The 20284-nt window shown below is 44.7% G+C and overlaps 1 protein-coding gene across 1 annotated transcript in view; it reads left to right on the forward strand.

Annotated features, from left to right (window-relative positions):
- The window catches only part of CASS4 (Cas scaffolding protein family member 4), a 39069-nt gene that overhangs the window by 9391 nt on the left and 9394 nt on the right, over positions 1 to 20284 (forward strand). The window contains exons 2-3 of the mRNA XM_008584764.1: positions 12964 to 13386; positions 19982 to 20083. Coding sequence (XP_008582986.1) covers positions 12964 to 13386; positions 19982 to 20083 — 525 coding nt within the window. The remainder of the gene's footprint in view (positions 1 to 12963; positions 13387 to 19981; positions 20084 to 20284) is intronic.

The raw sequence follows: 20284 nt of genomic DNA on the forward strand, positions 1-20284 counted from the left end.
AGGTGGTAGGAAGGCTATCTATGAATAAATGCACTAGGATCTCTAGGGCGCTATGAGCTGTACAGTGCAGTCTAGTATGGCATGGACCCATCTTAGGCCACATCCAAGAAAATCAATGATTCAAAGGCCTGGGAGACCTTTACTATTGCATCGTTTCAACCCTGAGCTTAGATCAAGGGAACTGGTCACCCGTTGCCCCCAGAACACATGGTCGACATACAGTAGGTGCTTGGTAAATAATTGCCAAGTTGATGAAGCACTAAAAGTGCATTTCAGCAAGGTTCCCATGGATGGGGAAGTATATTCAAGCAAGTTAATCTGGTAAGACCCACACCTGTTGGAAAACCACAGTATTCGGGCATCAGGGAAGAAAATGTTTCATTTCCACCAGGTGGATTTGGAATTTTTTTCTGGTCACAACCTCTTCCTCAAAGTCCCATTAGTAGGCAGTGCCTTGTGCAGTTACAGAAGTCCCCATAATGCTTGGCTTTTTCATCTGAACCATCAGGAAGAATTCAAAGCCAGATGGGTCAGAGTTCAAGGTTATCATGAAGAAACCAGTTAAGGTTTGTGCTTATTCACAGACTATGCCATTGTCCAAGATCATTTTAAAGGTGTTAGGAAAACAAGCAATCATTCTTTTATTCAAGTTTTCTTTTTCTCACACATCCCTCCTCATATCCAAGTTCACCAGGTTTGCTCACTTCTTTGTCCCTGGCGCTTGTAGATAGACTAGCCACAATGGCTATTTGCATCCAGATGGATGTGGGGGAGGGGACCAATGGGACTGTTGAGAGAATGCCTTATGTCACTGGCCCATCCTTCCCCAGGGCTGCTAGTTTCAGCCCAGATGGACTGGCAAGAACAGCTGCAGGAAGAGCTCTCTCCAGACACATGTGTTTAGACCGCAGACCTCACAGCACTCCTGCACAAACTGCTACAGAAAGGCTTCCCTTCCGAAGAGATGTCTGTTGATATTTGCAGGATATGGACTAACCACCTTTAAAAATAATTTCTTTAAAGGATCAAGATGAAGGTGAATGTGAGTATCTGAGTTTCTCTCTTTGACATCCATTTCCTGCAACTGTTGTTTGGGACTCTGAGTTAACTGTGTGAAGGGGTCTAAAACTTATTTCAAAATTTTCCCTGTGTGAGGGCCGGCCCGGTGGCACACTGGAGAGTGTGCCGCTTGGGAGCACGGCGGTGCTCCCGCCGAGGGTTCGGATCCCATGTGGAGACCGGTTCCCGCTCACTGGCTGAGCGCGGTGCAGGCGCAACACCGAGGGTTGCAATCCCGTTGCCGGTCCCCGGTACAGGCGCGACACCAAGGGTTGCGATCCTGTTGCTGGTCAGTAAAAAAGACAAAAAGGAAAAAAAAAATTTTCCCTGTGTGAAGGAAGTAGGTAATGAGGTGGTCCAAATAACTATTGCACTATTGGAAACAATTAAAAGTGGTTTTGGGTGCCAAGTTTTGAAACAAAAACAGAATGTTTATTTTGTTTAAAAAGTTATGTTCTCAATTTTTTTAAAAGTATAAAAGTAATTGGGAAAAAGAAAGTTTCAATATCACACCTTCAGTTAAATGACTTCAGATCATTTTCTGCACATTCTGGAGCCTTTCATTCAAGAATTTTCAACTTTTTCAAAAAAATGGAGCTGAAGCAGAAACTCAGTTATCTTCCCAGCCTATTTGGCAAATCATAGTTAATTACACACACACACAAAATCCAGCAGTTTTCCTTCATCATCTCTCATTTAACTACTTTGCTACGTTTTTTTTTTTAAAACAGTTCCAAGAGAAACACCTCTTTTATGTTGCAGGATGATGCAAGAAATTACTTAGCTGTCACTTCATTTAAATAAATTCAGAACATTTTTGATAATGAAATGCAGATTATTGAAGCAAAGCTGTCTCAAGTTTTACAACACGGTGAACTAATTCTCTCACCACATTAGGCACGACAGATTAGAAGAAAATAGCTTACTATATTTGCAAATTCTCAGGGGGCGTTCTGATTATGAAACATCACACCATTTTGCTATTTCATGTGACTCTCAATTCCCCATAACTTAGGGAATTTTACTTTTGAATGTAAATGTTGATATGGAAAGCTACTAAAATTCATGAGGGAAAATAAAAGTTAAGATCACCACATCCTTCTCAGGCAACTACGTCAAAGGGAGATGATTAAAGAGGAGGGATGGGAGAGGGGACAAACAGAAGACAGGAATCGCCTAGTGGAAATGAGGGGGGTAAGGAGGAGAAACATGAATGATGGATTGTGGGTGAGAAGAGGAGGAGGAGGTGGGCTACTTGGCTGGGGCCCCCTTCTCAACTGCAGACTTCACAGTACAACTCCAGGAGGTAGGAGGGTGGGCCAGTGTTTGTTCTTCCTGCCTTCCCAATGTCACACGCATGCAGCGCACAGCTCTGTGCCCTGCCACTCACACCCGGATTCTGGCTATTGGTAACATGTTCCATTGTAGGAGGCCCTCCTGTCTGGCATGGATCTTTGCACAGTTTCTAGATCATTCTACAACTGATCAAAGGAGGAAACTGGGAGGGCTGGGACAATGGGAAGGGTAGTCAGTCTCCCCAAGTTGCTTAGAGACTCGTTCCATGCCTCCCTAACTTGCCTGGGCCAGGCAGACAAACCTTTAAACCTCTTCCAGTTTAAACTTCTGTGATTTTTAGTCCCATTTAATTTATCACATGGTCATTTGCTGCCTTTGCTTTGTGGCCCTGCTCTCAAGTTGCTGGGGAGAGGTAAACACAAAATCAGCTGGTTCTGAAAAACTGCTCAAGCATTTTCAGCATCTCCCATGCTGTATGTGGTACAGGGCCTTGGATGGATGGGCAGTGGGCGTCAGGTTGATGGTGTTTGTCATCTGGGAAGTTCAGGGATGTGAGAAATCTTCCTTTGTGTGGCAATCTGCTTTTGACTAAGATTAAGATTGACTTGGAGTCAACGTTCTCTTCTATCAGATCTAGGAGTAGAAAGAGCTTGAATGATAATGACAAGCAGCTGCTTAAATTCGCCAATGCAGAAGTCATTATCTCCCAACAGAACAGAATCCTTTTACTATATTTCTATATTGAAAAAAGCAAAACATCTACACATGGTTTAAAAAATTCATACTGTACAAATGAACATAGACCAAAAGTGTTTTCTTCTAATCCCAAATCTCTAGCTCCCCCGACTTCTGTCCCCCTGCCCAGAGGGGAGCCCCAACGACTTACCTAATCTTTCAGAAAGATGCTATACTTTTAAAAGCATAAATGGGGGCATATCATATGCACAGTTTCTCATCTTGCTCTTTTTTTTTTTTAGTGTAATACTATATTTTGGAGATTGTTTCATTTCAGCTTATACAAACCTACCTCATCCTTTTTTAATGGCTGTATCATATTCCACTATACAAAGGTATCATTTTATCAGCTTCATATCCCTGTCAAGAGTCCCACATTGTCATTCCCTCATGCAGTGTCTATTAAGATGCACATGCCATCTTGTGATAGAGTCTGTGCCAAGCAGCACTGTTTGTAGGCTAAAAGGGCAGATTCCAGAGTCAGACTGCCTGTGTTCCAATCTTGGTTTTGGCCTTCCCTCGCTGAGCTATCCTAGACTACTTGCTTCCTCTCTCTTTGCCTTAGCTTTCTCATCTCTTAAATGAGATGTTGATAACAGTGCCTGCTTCATGGGTCTGTGAATGTCAGGTGAGATCGTCAATGCTAATTACTTACCACAATGCCTGGCACACAGTCGAAAAACTGTGAGCTGTCCTTATTAACAAGGCCCTGGCTGAATAGTAGACAGCAAAACTAACACAGTCCTTGAGGGACTGGAGTGAGACTGACACTCCTCTCAGACAGAGCAAGTAAACTGGTTTCATTAGAGGCTAATGTGCATCCAAAAGATTAAAGAGGATTTTACCCTTTTTTGATTAGTTATAGGGAAGTAACATTAGCTGACACACACAGTGTGGAGGAAGTCTGTATTTTTATGTGAGGTTTGCAAAGTGGGGACACTTTCCAGATCACTTTTGCTGTGACTCCTTAAAAATATCTTTACTCCTCTCTCATCTTTGGAGGTTAGAGTGCTGTTACCCATCGGAAGTCTCTCCCAAAAGAGTGTCGTGTGGATACTTTGCTTCTTCTGCAGTGTTGTCCTTCCTCCTCTTTCTTCCTTTTTTGGAGAATGTAGGTGGGAAAATTAGAGGTGGCGAGGGGATTTTCCTTATGCTCTTGGAAACTTTCTTCTTCCTTTTTTTTTTTTAACATAATATGCTTTAAAAAAATGATGGAAAATAAACATTCACGAGCCAACAAATACTACTATTCTCTCTGATCTTTCCTAGCCTGTCTTTGTATTTACATAATGTTAAATACTTCTGAGTACATTCCAGGGCAGACCGTTGTCTTTAAAGATGATCAAAGAGCTTTCTCCATTCTGCTTGTACTCCTAATGTTCTGAGTCTGGGCTCAACAACCTCATAAAGATATATAACAGGCTGTTTCACTGATGCCAAAGTAAAAGCTCTTACATCCACAGAAACCCGTGAACTCCCAGGATTCACATTTCCCATACATGAAAGGATTTATAATATAGTGTATACTTTTTTTAAAGAAAAAAATTTGTGGTTTATGTATAACTAACGATTCTCTCATGGCCTTCAGAGGGGAAGTATGAACAATTCGATCACCTTCCCTTAAAACTAGCTGAGAATTCTTGGAAGTAAGTCATGGAATACATGAGAAGGAAGCTGAAATGCTACACATGGGCATTTTTCAAAGAAGGATTTTAGTGGAAGAAAAATGCCCTTCTTGTTGACCTTGGAGATCTGTATCTTTGTACAGAGCAGGAGCCCAGAGGTCACTTGCCGCTCAGGGTCCTTTCACAATGACCATCTCAATTGCTTGTTTGGGGCACTTATCCATTCCCTCCTGCTTCACGCTGGTGACCTCAGGATAGGATTTACCTTCCCAAGGAAATAATATTCTGGGCTACTTGGATTGAAACCATCTCATGATCTCTACCCTCCTATTCCTTAGCTACTAACTTTTTTATTTTAGGAGTACAAGAGTGGGAGGTGGGGGTGGTATGAAACATAAAACAAGGAGGAAGCAGGATTGGGCTGTGGATGCTGCTATGACCCCTGTGATGGGAAGAGGAAAAGAGGCAGGACAGGATAGAATGAGCCCCAAATTGTGGGGCAGTATGGACAGTACAGTCTTAGACAACCCAACAAGGGGCTTGGGAGCAAAGATTGACCATTAGAGGAGTCCTGCACTAGGCACAAGTGCTCAGGTCTTCTGGCTGTTAACTTCTGGTGTGCAAAGGAAATCAGGGTGGAGCCTCTAAGACTGCAGCAGTGAGCTGGACTCAGCAGCAGAGTGCTTCACTTGGCCCCAGTAGTGATATCTTAAAATCTGCCTGAGCATGCCACAGTCTCCACCATATTTAAATTTCTTACACCTGGCCTGCCTCACTTACATATATTTCTTGCCCAGTGCCTATAATTGTTTGACTTTGCTGCTCCTGCCTTTTGATCCTTATACCAGCTCCTTCTAGATTTACATGCATTTAGACTTATGAGATAGCAGATTAGGGTAGGAAGCACTCTTGGAGTTGGGGACACTACACGGAGACTCAGCACTAGCAGGCTTCAGAGTCACACAGACCCGAGTTTGAGTCCCAGCTCTACACCTACTGCTTTGCAACCTTGGGCAGGTCACTTTACTTTTCCTAGTCTCAGGCACCATGAAGCTCCAAAATGAGGCCAACAGAGCAAATGATGTCCAACCCCACATCCCCTGCTCTGACACTCTGAGGTCCTGCAGCTTTGCTCTTTCAAGTAAATCAAAGTGAATCAGAACGGAAGGGAAAGCAGAGAGGCAGGCAGGGCTCTGGGCAAATGCGTGTGGGCGCAGTCACTGAGGAACAGTGCCCACCCCAGCCTAGGGAGGGGATTACCATCCAGGAACAGGACGATAGAGAAACATAACCACAGCTGCAACAGGCAGCTCTCCTTTGAGCTCATCTCAGCTGGTTCTGCTTAGAACTGTCACCGGGGTCATGGCTCTTCATGTCATGGCAGGAGACAGAAAGCATGAAGACTGATCTGTCCTCTCTGCTTCTTACTCTCCCTGGTCCATTCAGAGCAACAACTTCTCTGTGTAACGATCTTATTTCTAGACGAATGCAAGTGCATTTCAGATGATGGACTTTTTCTTTTAAGAGGACTTTAAATGTATTTCATGGGAATTGTGATGATTGGTTGGAGATTATGCTTTTATTTTCCCTTTCCTTCCCAAGTAAAGGAACATTCTCTTTTCTCTGCACTTATACTCCTGCACTTCTTTCCAAGGCTCACCTGAAGGTTCCGTCCAATCCTTCACCAGTTCCTCCCTACAGCTATCAGAAATCGAGCTTCCACCCTCATCCAACCCCTGGGCATCTCCCATCAGGACAGGGCAATCGGCTTTGATTAGTCTCACTCCAGCTCACCACACACACACACACACACACACACACACACACACACGCCCCCTCGCTCACCCCTTTGGCCTTCACACATTTCTCTTCCTCTGTCTGGGGGCTCTCTCCCCCGCTCTTGATCTGACTAACTTCTACTCACTCCCAGATCCAAGTTTCCAAGGCCACTTTCTCAGGGGAACTTTCCCTAAGCCCTCAGCACCACTACTTCCCAACTGCACTCATACTTTTTCATAACTTCCTGTATTTTCTTTCCACTGCAGTTAGAAGTAGAACCTCTATACTTCTTTCTACAGAGATTTGATTGGAATGCGTCTCCTCCACTAGAATGTATGTGGCACGAGATCAGGAACTGTTTTGTTCATCGCCATCTCTCCAGCAGAGCACCTGGCATATAGCAGATGCACCACACAATCTGGTGAATGAATGAATGAATGCCTGGCTTCCCATTCAAGTGTAACTGAGATCACTCCTTCCTCTGCTGATTGAATGTACCTTAGTACATGGCATCTGTTGAATGTGAAGTTCTCCCCCTAGATGTCAGCATCTCCATGAGGGCAGTGAATCTCCTGTTCTTTGCCCATTTCCCTAAGCTCCTCCGCCTTCTTCCTTCCAAATGCTTATTCATTTTCCTTCCCCTGTCTCAGCTGTTGTATGAAGATGGGTGTTTGGGGGAAATGTCCTTTTGGGAAATTGCTTAAGAACATTTCTTTTATTGTACCCAGAATCTATCTGCCTGTGTGCACATAGGGAACAAAAATATAAACAAATGTCCTTCATCTTTTACATATATGCATTTCCAAAGTAACACCCTATTAAAGAATACCTTGTGAGTGGCCTCAGCAACAATTGTGATGGTTATTGGGTTCCTTTGCAGTGGCCTGTCAACTGCTTCCATCTGTTACTATTAAAAGCCTAGCACAGTACCAGCAACACAGGTGCACAAAAAGGGTTTGCTGCTGCTGTTGTGATGTCTTGTCCTCCCCACGCCACTAGCCTGACCAGAAGAGTCTGACTTTCTCAGACTGGATTCACCTTCCAACATGCCCAAGGGTCATCATGGCCAAGTCCTGTCTGGATGCTCAGGAGAAGCCCCACCTTACCTGGGTGGTCGGGGCAGCCTCTGCAGGGGGTGACTCTTAAGTTGGACCTGAACAATGTTCTGGATAGAAGGAATAGCAAGGGACAGGTTATGAGGTGGCAGCAAGCTTAGGGCATTCGAGAAAAATAAGAAAACAATGTGGCTGGAGAGAAATTAAGGAAGGAGGAGGAGTGGGCAGAAGGCTGATCATACAGGGCTTGGAAGCCACCCGAGGGAGTTTAGGTTTTAATTCAAGTGCAGTTCTAAGCAATTAGAGTTTTTTAAACAGGAGACCAACACAATCCAATATATGTGTATAAAATATCGTTTTGTCTGGTGTGCAGAGACTGGATTGTAAGGGGAAGGATGCAAGAATGAAGGTGAGGAGACCAGTTAGAGTCCAGCTGACCTTGGACACGCCATTTGATCTCTCTGACCCTCAGTTTCCTCGTTTGTAAAATGGGGATAAGAAAACCCACTTCTAGACTTCTGAGAATTAAGTGATATAATAGCTTTACTGCACCCAATACAAAATAGTTTCCCATTCAATATAGTTCAATGTTTTCCCTCCTTTCTAGGTGAGGAACTCCCCAAGACTCCCACATGTGTTTCATTCTTCTTTTGTAACATAAACTTTGATGGTCTTTGATATTAAAATTCTGAGGCATTATTAATTGATTGCATGAGGAGTCCAGAAACACCCCCTGCCAATTATGCTGAAATACCATACAGAATGGACTCATGTTATGGCAGCATATTGAGGGTTTTCTTCTGCTGGGAGGTTACCTCCTTTGAAAACATGGTCTGCTGTCCTGAAGACAGAGGCCATAAGTACAAAGTGGACCATATCTCAAGGATAAGACTGTTGCTGACCATCTTGGACAGCTGTGGGGTGGATGATCGTAAAAGCCTATTGCTCTCTGGAAAAAAATCCCTGCCCTTCACAATGGGCGGATCTACCACCTAAACTACTGCCAATCTGCAAACTGAGAGCAGCTGCCACATTATAACAACTGCTGTGTCTAAAGATACACATGATCTTATTTCTAGACAAATGCAAGCATGTTTCAAATGGTGGGCTTTTTCTTGTAAGACTGCTTTATTTTTTTTTCGAAGATAACTTCAGATTCTTATTAAGATTCTTTTATCCCCATGCTGACCAACTGCCAAAAACAAACAACCAAAAAGACTGCTTTAAATGTATTTCATGGAAATTGTAATGATTGGTTGGAGATTGTTTTTATTTTTCCTTTTTTCCCAATGTAGACAGTTAAAGTACAATTTTTGAAAAGATAAACTGATGACTCTCATGCAAATATAAAATGAATTAATGTCAAAGACTTTAATCAACTGATTAATTAATGAGAGAACCAATACAGTGTTAAAACCAGATTAAAGATCATTGAGGAGGTAGATGTTTATAGGCAATTTAATTAAGGAATATGAGGATATGATTACAGGGCTACATAAGAAACTGGTGTAAGTCCTACAAGGTAATAAACTGTAACCTTCCAGATTATTTTTTCCGACTGAACAGACATTATTTGCCTCTTTAACTGGAAACAAAATCTACAAAGTCACCCGTAACTTCACTAATTCTTGACCATTACTCAATAAGATTCTAAAACTTCATTCCCTCCAATGCCTCATCTCTGCTGGATTCTCCAAGCTGAGCTCCAACATTCCCGTGGAACCCACCCACAACACATTCAAGGGATGGTGATTCAGTGAGCAGAGCAGCCAGGCTTTGAGGTCCATCTTCTGGACATCTCAGTCATCGTTCTTACCAAAGGTCACCCAAAAGGGTGGACAGACGGTCAAGGAAAGCTTCCTTCTTACCATACTCTAGACAGAAATAGGAGCTGTCGTCTTGGTGCTGTGTGGCTTTTTTTTTTTTTTTTTTTTTTTTTTTTCTTGTGTGACTTTTTTGCCTCCTGAAGACTTGAAAATAGAGACTTTACATTACTCACCCCTACCCATCCATTAACCCCACAAGTAGCTGAAGAACACCTGCCATGTGCTAGACCCAGGGAAGTTGTGGAGAACAAGGACAGGGTGGTCCCTGCTCTCCTGGAGCTTATGTTCAGTGGAGAGACGGACACTGCAGCAGTGATTGCCCACTTCATGAATCAAACACAAATGTGATAAGTACTGACGTGGAATAGTGCTGAGCAAAAAAATGGGGAGACCTAGTTTGGTCTGGAGGAGGGTGTCACAGGACCTTTTTCTAAAGAAATAACATTTAAGAGAAATTTGGGAGGATGTGTGGGATTTCACTGGGTGAATAACTGCTGACTGTTTTGGGATAGAGGAAAGAGAATGTGTGAAGGACTTGAGCCCTCAAAAAGGGTGTTGCTTTGGGGCATTGGTGAGGAAGTGACACCCAAGAGGCTGGACACATGGGCAGGAGCAAAATCACACAGGGCCTTGAAGGTCTGGGCAGAGTTTGGGCTTTATTTGGAGGGTAATGGGGAGCCATCGAAAGGTGGTAGAGAAGAGAGCGGCATAATCAAAATCAATCTTTCTGGAAACTCAAGCACTGGGATAATGCTGTACATAGTAAACATGTAATAACTGCTTGCTAAATTTTCAAAGGAACGAGTGGCTGACCAAGGCAACACTTGGTGGGAAGCCTGACACCGAGAAGGGCAGTCAATGTCTATTAGCTGTAACTCAGTTCACCACCTTTCGGTTTAACCTGGTAAAGTCACTGCACTCAGATGAGGGATAACATCAGATCCTTCCTCTCAGTCACGGATTTCTGGTGCACCAGGGAGGAGGGAGGAAATCTCTACAGGCAGGACTGCTTCTCACAATACAGGTGCCCGTAACTTTCTAGAACTGTTTTCCTTTTTAAAAACAAAATGAGTTAGGGCCAGCCCGTGGCTCACTTGGGAGAGTGTGGTGCTGATAACACCAAGGCTACAGGTTCGGATTCCTACATAGGGATGGCTGGTTAGTTCACTTCGGAGAGCGTGATGCTGACAACACCAAGTCAAGGGTTGAGATCCCCTTACTGGTCATCTTTTAAAAAAATAAATTTTAAAAAATGAGTTAAAAGTGGGGTGCAACAGGGAAGCAACACAACTCCCAAGATGCATTCAAGTTATCTGCTCAGTGGCAGGAATGCTGTAGCCAATTCTGCATTTTGAGTAGTTTGGGTGTTTCTAAAAATGTGTTAAGAAACATTTCTAGTTTCCTTGACAAAAATTTTAAAACAAATGTACCATTCAACAAACAGCTAATGCACAGGGTAGATTCGGGTGCCAGGAACAGAGCGGCCTCATTTGCGGTTGGCAGTTGGAAGTGTCAACTGACTGGAACCTCCTGGAGGATGATATGACCACGTGGGAGAGCCCGAATGGGTTTCAACCTGCCGCTTTCCACAGAGAAGTTTATTTGTGGAAATAAATAAGGGAAGTTGCAAATATTTAGCTATAAAGATGATAATTTCAGCATTGTTTGTAATGGCTAAAAACTGAAATTAGTCCAGAACCAGAGGACAAATATGATTTATCCATGCAGTGGAAAACCATGTCACTATTTAAAAGGATACTGAAGAAAACTGCTTATTGACATGGAAAGATTTTCACAACCTATTTTTAAGTAAAAAAAAAGCAGATTATAAAACAATGTATATTGTATTATTAAGTTTTAAAATATAAATAACTATGACTCGAGATATGTATATGAACAAATGTGTACAAGGAAAGATCTGGAAAGACAAAAACCAAAGGACTAACAGTGGCTACCTGCAGTGGTGGCACTGCAGGCATTTTTATTTTCTTCTTTTTGCTTATTATTTTATACTCTTTCTTTAATGAACATTTGTTGCTTTTGTAGTAAGAAAAAAGGCTTTATTTACAAAACATGTTCATGGTCTCCTAGGATCTCAGCTACAGTAGCTTTATGGGGGACTTTCAATCTCTCTTTGCCCACATGCGGGATCTAATTGTTCTTATGCTTCTTAGACATATATGTAGTGGTGTTTTCCTAAATCCACACAGACCTCCTTGTCTGTGTAAGACAAGCATTTATCAGCACTGGCAGTCCAATTCCATTTTTGTAACAAAGAATTTGTTATGCAGACAATTCTCAGCAAATGCAATGGGCCTGATGCTGGGGACAGAGCAGCAAAGAAACCACATGTGGGCCCAGCAGTCATAGAATTTCCAATCCAATTCAGAAGAAAAATAGCAACAATCAGACAAATAACAATATAAGTGTACTTCAAAAAATTTGTGGAGGGCCGGCCTGGTGGCGCACTGCTACAGTGCGCCGCTTGGGAAGTGCGGCAGCGCTCCCGCCGAGGGTTCGGATCCCACATACAGACCGGCCGCTCACTGGCTGAGCGAGGTGCGGGGGCAACACCGAGGGTTGCGATCTCGTTGCCGGTCCCGGTCCGGTACGGGCGCGACACTGAGGGTTGCGATCCGTTGCCGGTCACGAAAAAAGACAAAAAAGGAAAAAAAAAAAAAAAGTTCATGGAAAAATAGAATTTAAAAGTAATATGAATCTTTCCATGAACTTTTTGAAGTACCCTTGTATAATAATTATAACAGTAACAGCCAACCTTTTCTGAGCTCTTACTAAATGCCAGACACTGTTAAATTCTATATATATTTATTTATTTCTCACAATAACCCCATGAGGCGGGTGTTACTATTATTCCTATTTTACAGGTGAGGAAACTGAGACTCAGAGAAGGTAGCTTATTTACTCAAGGGTACACAGCTGGGAATTTCAACCCAACAATGGCTATGCTGCACTCAACTACATAACTACCAGGGTCTTATTTTCCATAAATTAAAACAGGGCCATGAGAGCATATTAAGGTGACCCAAACTGGTCTCAGGTGCAGGTAAGATTTCCCTGAGGATGTGACGTTTAACCTGAAACCCCCAAAATTGGAAGAAATAAATCAGGCTAAGAGCAGGAACAAGAGCCTCTAGGGCAGGAGAAATAAAATAAATTAGCAGTTAGGAATTTGCACTAAAGGGCTGGCCCGTGGCTCACTCAGGAGAGTGCAGTGCTGATAACACCAAGGTCATGGGTTTGGATCCCTATATAGGGATGGCCGGTTAGCTCACTTGGGAGAGCGTGGTGCTGACAACACCAAGTCAAGGGTTAAGATCCCCTTTCCAGTCATCTTTTGAAGAAAAAAAAAAAAAAAAAGAAATTTGCACTAAGGCTTTCCTCTCTTCTGTTTTTGGTGGTTGGCCGGTATAGAGATTCAAACTCTTGACCTGGGAGTTATCAGCACTATGCGCTAACTGAGTGAGCTAACCGGCCAGCCCTGCAGTCAAGTTTCTAAGTGAGTGATATTGGTGAACTGGTCATTGGCGATGGTAATCACAGCAAATTCTCTTCTCCCCCGACCTTCAGACACTCTTGGCCAGGGCACTTTATGACAACCGCCCTGACTGCTCCGACGAGCTGGCTTTCTGCAGAGGGGACATCCTGACCATTCTGGAGCAAAACGTGCCAGAGAGCGAGGGCTGGTGGAAGTGTTTGCTTCATGGGAAGCAAGGCCTGGCCCCTGCCAACCGCCTCCAAATCCTCATGGAGGCCCCCGCAGATGGGCCATGTGCCTCATTCCTGAGAGGCCTGGAAGAAGCTATCACCAGCCCAGAGGAGACCTACCAGGTGCCCACCCTGCTCCACCCTCCATCCCCAGGCCCTGTATATGAGCAGATGAAGAGCTGGGTGGAAGGGACCCCGCCAGCCACTGCCCAAGTCTACAAATTCTCTGACCCACCCAGCAGTGCCAGAATCATCTGTGAAAAGACTCTAAGTTTTCCAAAACAGGTAAGCATGTTTCCAAACAAAAGGCATCGGCCAATGGGTATAGAAACACCCAGGGGCTTAACTACCCCTGGAGTCATTGCTGTCCATCAGATCAGATGTGCAAAATGAGAACCCAGGTCATTGGTGACCGTGGTTGGGGAGCTTCTGTGCTTGGCTGGGACAGAGAGCCTGCAGCCCCCCCCTCCCTGGTCACTCATTCTCCTGGTACTTCTGTGACTCCCCAGATCTCCAAGACTGGCCACACTTGGTGGTAAACAGAATGCTTAGTCAAGCTGTGCACAAAAACATCAGGGATATTCATGGTGATCTCCTTGCTCCAGCAAGGGACCCTAGGACAACTAGTGATAAATGGCAGGATTGAATTTCCCTGGGTTTGAAGGCAAGAAGTTACTTATCACATTTATAATATATATTCTGTGTTGGTTAGAGCGCAGTGTTATAACACCAAGGTCAAGGGTTCGGATCTCCAGACCAGCTAGTGGCTAAAAAAATAAAATAATTTACTAAAATAAAATAAAATGTATATTCCCTTCAACTTGGAAATTTTACTTCTAGAATTCCTATTGAAATACACAACAAAAGACAAATACAAGGGGTCTTCAAAATGTTCATGGAAGGATTCATATTATCTTTTAATTCAATTTTTCCATAAACTTTTTGAAGTACCCTTGTGTGTATCTGGATAAGGAGACCATGGCCATTACAGCATCATTTGTGACAGGGAAAAAACAACGATGCCTGACTGTCTGCTGATGGGAGGGTTAGTTACACAAAAGATGTATCACCGTGATGAACTACGGTGCAGCTGTAAAAAATGATGAGGCATTTCTAGGAGGTATTTGTAAGGGGGGAGAAAAGGTCGTTTAAACAAAAGCCAAGCAAACAACTAAAAAAAAAAATTGCGTGTATGTGTGTGTGCATGCCCACACAGAGAAAAGACCTAGAGTGGCTGCCCCCAGGAAGTGGAATTGGTTAAAGAGAAAGTGAAAGAAGGCAGCAAGCAGGGACTGTCATTGTATTCTCTCCTCTGTCCCCAGCACAAGGGCCAGCCTGGCATGGGGTAGGTGCTTAGTAATTATTTAATGAGCAAATAGACTAGGAAGTTGATTTGTGTGTTTTATATATGTGGGGGGGGGGGGTTGTGTGTCGTATAACTTCGTATAATGTATGCTATACGAAGTTATGCATTTGTGTGTTTTATATATGTGGGGGGGGGGGGTTGTGTGTGTGTGTGCTGGCTGGTACAGGGATCCAAACCCTTGACCTTGGTGTTTTCAGCACCACACTCTCACCAAGTGATCTAACGGGCCAGCCTCTTTATTGAATATGTATGACATCTGTAATATTTAAATTTACCAATTTAAAAAAAACAGAGGAAAAGAAACAGTCAGTAAATGCAGAATGAAAACATTTTTTATAAATAAGAAAGAGAATTAAAAGAGGAAAAGAGAAAATCAGTGTACTGTTTTCCCCAAAGCCCTGGCCTTCATGAGCTGTTGGGAACACAGAGCAGATGTGCACAGTCTTCAGCCACTGCGGGCATTTCCTGCCATCAGACGCTTTGCTTTCAGCTCAGATGAAATATCCCACCTGGCCACAGCTCTGGCAGAGGTTGTGGCAAGGCCTGTATCCAGGGAAAGGTTGCTCCCCCTGATGTATGTGCAGTGGGGGCCCTGGGAACATGCCTCTCACCACTCAGGCCTCGCCCACGCCAGCTTCCAATGCTGCTTTCCAATGGGAAGGTGCTGGTGCCTTTAAAGATTTTGAATACTTTAAGGGGATGGCCGTGGCTCACTTGGGAGAGTGTGGTGCTGATAACACCAAGGCCATGGGTTCAGATCCCTATATAGGGATGGCCGGTTAGCTCACTTGGGAGAGTGTGGTACTGACAACACCAAGTCAAGGGTTAAGATCCCCTTACCAGTCATCTTTAAAAAACAAACAAACAAAAAAAAGATTTTGAATACTTTAGATTCTCTAACTCCCTGGGCTGCAAGGCATAGAACCAAACAGTTGTTACACAGAACAGCTGCCATACACAGACGCTGACTATAAACACCAGGAGCAAGCTGGTCAAGCCTTCGGAAGCAGTGCATGGGGTGGATCCAGCTTGCTTTTCTGGAACAGCTGGCCCAGATCTAGGCCGGCATGCTCAGCTGCCATCTGAGCAGCTGACTCAGAGCAGGGCCATGATGGTGTTTCTTCTAAGAACAAGTGACATTAGGAGAAGTGAATTTGAATTTCTTTGCAAAGCCACTAAAGAAACAAAATCCACGGTCATTCCCCTCTTCTTCCTAAAAGGAAAGATTCAATGTCTGCTGTTGGCCAGGTGTGCCCAGCACCCAACACACTACCAGCCTCCTACAAGATACTCAAGACACATTTGTGGGATGGTTGAAGCAGCCACATACAACATGAGTCTTCAGAATCATGCACTCCACTGTCAACTTCTAGACTGACATTGGTGTGAAAGATGAGTTTACTGTTGAAACTTAACTAGGAACAATGGTCAGGGAGTTAGCTATAAGATTTTCCTGGACATGAAAAATGTTAATCACCGGAGCCCTCATTGGGCAGGCTACAGCAACCAACAAGAACCACAGTGACCAAAGGGGAATTCAGGGCCTCTTCACCACCCAGTAGGGTTCTTTAGGTACCACAGGAAAACACCTGGGGAGCTTTCCTGCCTTTTTTTCTTCCTTAAGTTCCCTCCATGTCTGCCCCATCTGCATTTTTGCTCCTGCCCTGCCGCCCCTCCTTTTTTTTTTTTTTTTTTTTTTTTCTTTGCTGTGCTTGAGGTCTCCCAAAGTGAGAGATGCAGTCTGTGGCTTAGAAGTCAGGAGTCCTGGGGCCGGCCCGGTGGCGCACTGCTACAGTGAGCCGCTTGGGAGCGTGGCGGCGCTCCCGCTGAGGGTTCGGATCCCACATACAGACCGGTTCCCGCTCACTGGCTGAGTGAGGTGCGGGCGCAACACCGAGGATTGCGATCCCGTTTCCGGTCCCGGTCCGGTACGGGCGCGACACTGAGGGTTGCAATCCGTTGCCAGTCACGAAAAAAAGACAAAAAGGAAAAAAAAAAAAAAAAAAGAAGTCAGGAGTCCTGGCTCACTTGGATTCTGGGCAGCCACTGTTGCACTGGGTCATGGGGAACATCACAACACCTCTGAGTTTCTCTTTCCTCCTCTGTCTCATGAGAGCATTGGACCTGATCATTTCTAAGGTCACCTCCAGTTGTACTTCTTGGTGATTCTAAATCATTTCTCCTCTTCCTCTACTCTAAGAAGGAAGGATCTAGAGTAGTTAATAATCAGTTAGGAATTCTCTGATCCACAGAAAAGATAGGCATCTCCTCCCCAGTCATGTAATTTAGAATTTAACCCAGAGTCTAAGGCTGCCCAGGAGTTACATTCTGAGAAGAATGGTCACTGGCAGAACCAGGCAAGTCCAAAGCAGCAGCTATGAACTGTTTTCCAATGGCAAGTTCATGGGCTTGGAACATGGCCTGGGCGAGTCATTTCACAAACTCCCTTTTATACTTGTGTAGACTATCTCCAGATTAAGGGTAGCCCCAAATTAAAAACCAAGAAAGTGAAAACATGTCACTTTTCTCAAGTCGTCCTAAGAGAGGCATCTGTGTGTCAGAATCAGACATCTCTACAGGTTAGGAGATCACTGTGGACCTCTAGATTAAAACAACTCTTCATTTTAGGGTTGAGGAAGCTGATTCCCAGGGAGGTGAAATTGCCCATCCAGGGTCACGTGTGCACCCTCGACTGCCAGTGCCCCAGAGGCTGAGCCCTTACCCCAACCATCTCACAGGCCTTTGATCTCCTTCCACCTGACTCTGGCTGAAACTGTTCTTTCCAATGAACTTTTTATTGAAGTCTCACCTGCAGATCCTGAGGGTTCCATTCAGTCTCTAGTATTCAGATCAGCAGAACAAAACTAGCACCCAGAAACCCCCTGTGCCTGCTCCCTGTCACTTCCCCCGAGGGTAACCACTATCTTGAGCTTTAGCTTTTTATTCCAACTTCCTTAATATAATATGCTGGCCTGATTTAAAAAAATGAAACAAAGCAAAGCAAACAAAACAAAACATATAAAGAACATATTTGATTTCTTCAGTTTAAATTCAGAGAGGGGACTCTTGTAATTCGAGTAAAAAGGGCCAGATTTCCTTGTGAAATTGCTCTTGGACCACTAGTTCCTGAACTGAAATTTCCTTCTGTCTTTCTAAACCTTTTGAAACTATGTTTCTCAAAAGTGTTCCTTAATTGATTGCTATCTTGAGCCTACATTTTCCAAGAAAACACTGAGCATTTTTGAACTGGCTTCCTTCCATCTGAAATATCACACACAGGAAAGTCCCTTTGCTCTCTGAAGGTGCTCTTATAGGCATCTGCAGCCCACAAAGTAGCCATTTCAATAAACAGGCCTGAAGTCACAGGGAGTGATGAGTGATAGAGCAGCATTTGGAAGGGCCTGCAGTGGGAAGAGAGCTTGGTGTGTTCAAATAAGTGAAGACAGGGAGGGGAGAAGCAGAGGTGATGGCCGATGGTTGGGGACATTCATGCATGGTCCCTGGATGAATGGCACATGGCTTGTTAGTCCTGGTAAGAAGCTTGAATTTACTTCAAAATGCAGTAGGGACCATTGATGAGTTTGTCCTAAACCAATAAGCCTAAGACCACCAGGGACAAAGTCTGGTTTATTGAGTGTAATAAACAAGATCACAGAGTGAAGGAGCCACAGGGCACCTCACAACAGAGGAAAATGTAGCCCAATCATGGGATTGGGGGAAAGGTAGGCTTTAGGTAAAATGTAAACAAGCAGTGTCTTGATGGGCTCTATGCAAAACAGAGCAGCATGTAAAGGGGTCAGCATCAGCCCAGGCTACAAGGTGGATACAGGCTGTCCTTGGGAAACGCAACATTGAGATAGAGGTAGAATATTGTGCCTGGATATGCCTTAGCTGAAGTTCTGCACAGATCCCCCGGGCAAAGATGGGATGTTTCCTTCTAACTGATAGCACTTCAGACAGCAGTGCTTCTGAGAGCCTAGGATTTTAGAGAACCAAGTTTCTCGGGGAGTAAGAAGGGGGCTGTTCTTACACCTGACAGCTGCAGTGGGTCTTTGGGAGAAATGAGTCCTGTTTGCTTTGCAGCTGCTAATCTGTGTCTGTGATTGCAGCCTGATGAATGACTGTGGACTTTTACACTCCATGCTCATTTTTACTGTCCCAAGCTGTACCCATTCATTCGCCCAAACAAACACATAAATACTAGTACTTATCACACACCAGCCCCAGCTGGGTCCTGGGGACACCATGATGAATGCAGGGACCCTGACCTAGTCTTTGAAAGCTGCTCCTCCACCTGGATTGTCCTCCTTCATCCCACCTATTTAAATCCTAACCACCTCATGATCCAACTTGCAACATGCCTTGGGACCCCAGTGGGAAGTACACTCTCCCTCTCCTGGACACTCTGTAACTTCACGTTTTTCTCTCATCCCAGCCCCGCCCAAGCTTCCCTGCTTGTGTCCTAGGTGTGCCCATACCTTATTCCTCCTTAGACTTTAACTCCTGGCAGACAGCATCCACTACCCTATAAAAAATCACCCATTCCCAGGTCCTTCCTGTGATGTTCTGGTTCAAGAGGCCTGAGGCAGGATCCCTGGCAACTATATTATTCTAAAATTCACCTGGGATTCAGATCCCTGGCTGGAGCTGGAAGCTGCCGCTCAGTGGCACTTGGGGAGGTTCTGGCACAGAGTTGACATCAACGATCTCTAGAGGATGAACTCAAATCCAAAGTTCCCATTTATAGGCACTGACCCCATGGCTGAGAGGGAGTATGTTTTCCAAAATGACATGAACAATAACTGACCAAGTGCCCTTAATAAAATACAGATCTGATTGGAAATCCAAACTCCTTAACTGACCTGTTCCCTGTTAACGTTTCCGACCCCACCTCTCTCCTCCCCTCACTTCCCTGACTCGATCACTTTCAGTTGCTCCGAGTCGCCAGGTTCTCTTCTGCCTCCTGCCAGAGTCAGTGAAAGCTGCCAGTGCGATTCAGCTGGTCGCCTCCTCCTCCCCTTTCAGCTCTCAGCCCAAGTGACACATCCTTAGACAAGCCTCATCTCAAAGGCCCCTCTGCTTGTCTCAGTCAGTGCTACACCCTCAGCACTGTTAGATGAACATGTGACTAACCCAGTATTAGTTTCACAGCCTCCTGATCCCTAGAGAGCATCAGAATCACCTGGCAAGTTGTCTATACTGCAGGTTCCCGGGCCCTCTCAGTACACAGAGACTCAGTACAACAGACATAGGGCCCAGGAATCTGCATTTTAACCTGCTTCCCAGGTGAGGCTGATGTGAAGTGAGAGAGACTGCCCTCCATCCTAGAACTCCTGCCAGTGTCCTGCTGCTCCCAGTCTTGAGAGTGACGGGCCTGCGTGTTAGTGGTGCCCGGCAATCACCTCAGCCATGTCCTCCAGGCTGTCTTTGTTGTCTGAGAGATAACTTTGAACACGATCGTGATCATCAGTGTGATGTTTCCTTTCCCATGGTTCTCTTCTTTTTCTCTCTAAGGCCCTCTTCACGCTCCCCAGACCTGCTCGGGCCTCGTTGCCGACTCTGCCTTCCCAGGTGTATGACGTGCCTGCCCAGAGCCGGGTTCCCTCGGCCCTGAAGGTGAGCCTCGTTCGGTGGTCCCAATCCACCCAGACCTGTGTGCCCCGAGTCTGGAGTTCTCAGTGTCACACAGACATTGCATTTGAGCTTCCACACTACCTCCAAATTGAACATTATCACTCAGAGGCCAGCTCTGTAACCACCTTTGTGCCCGTGGAGCCCAGAGCTGCTCAGGAGAACGTTGTGACTATTTGAATTATG

The sequence above is a fragment of the Galeopterus variegatus genome, unplaced genomic scaffold (genome assembly GCF_000696425.1).
Source record: "Galeopterus variegatus unplaced genomic scaffold, G_variegatus-3.0.2 Scaffold3366, whole genome shotgun sequence".
Taxonomy (NCBI): Eukaryota; Metazoa; Chordata; class Mammalia; order Dermoptera; family Cynocephalidae; genus Galeopterus; species Galeopterus variegatus.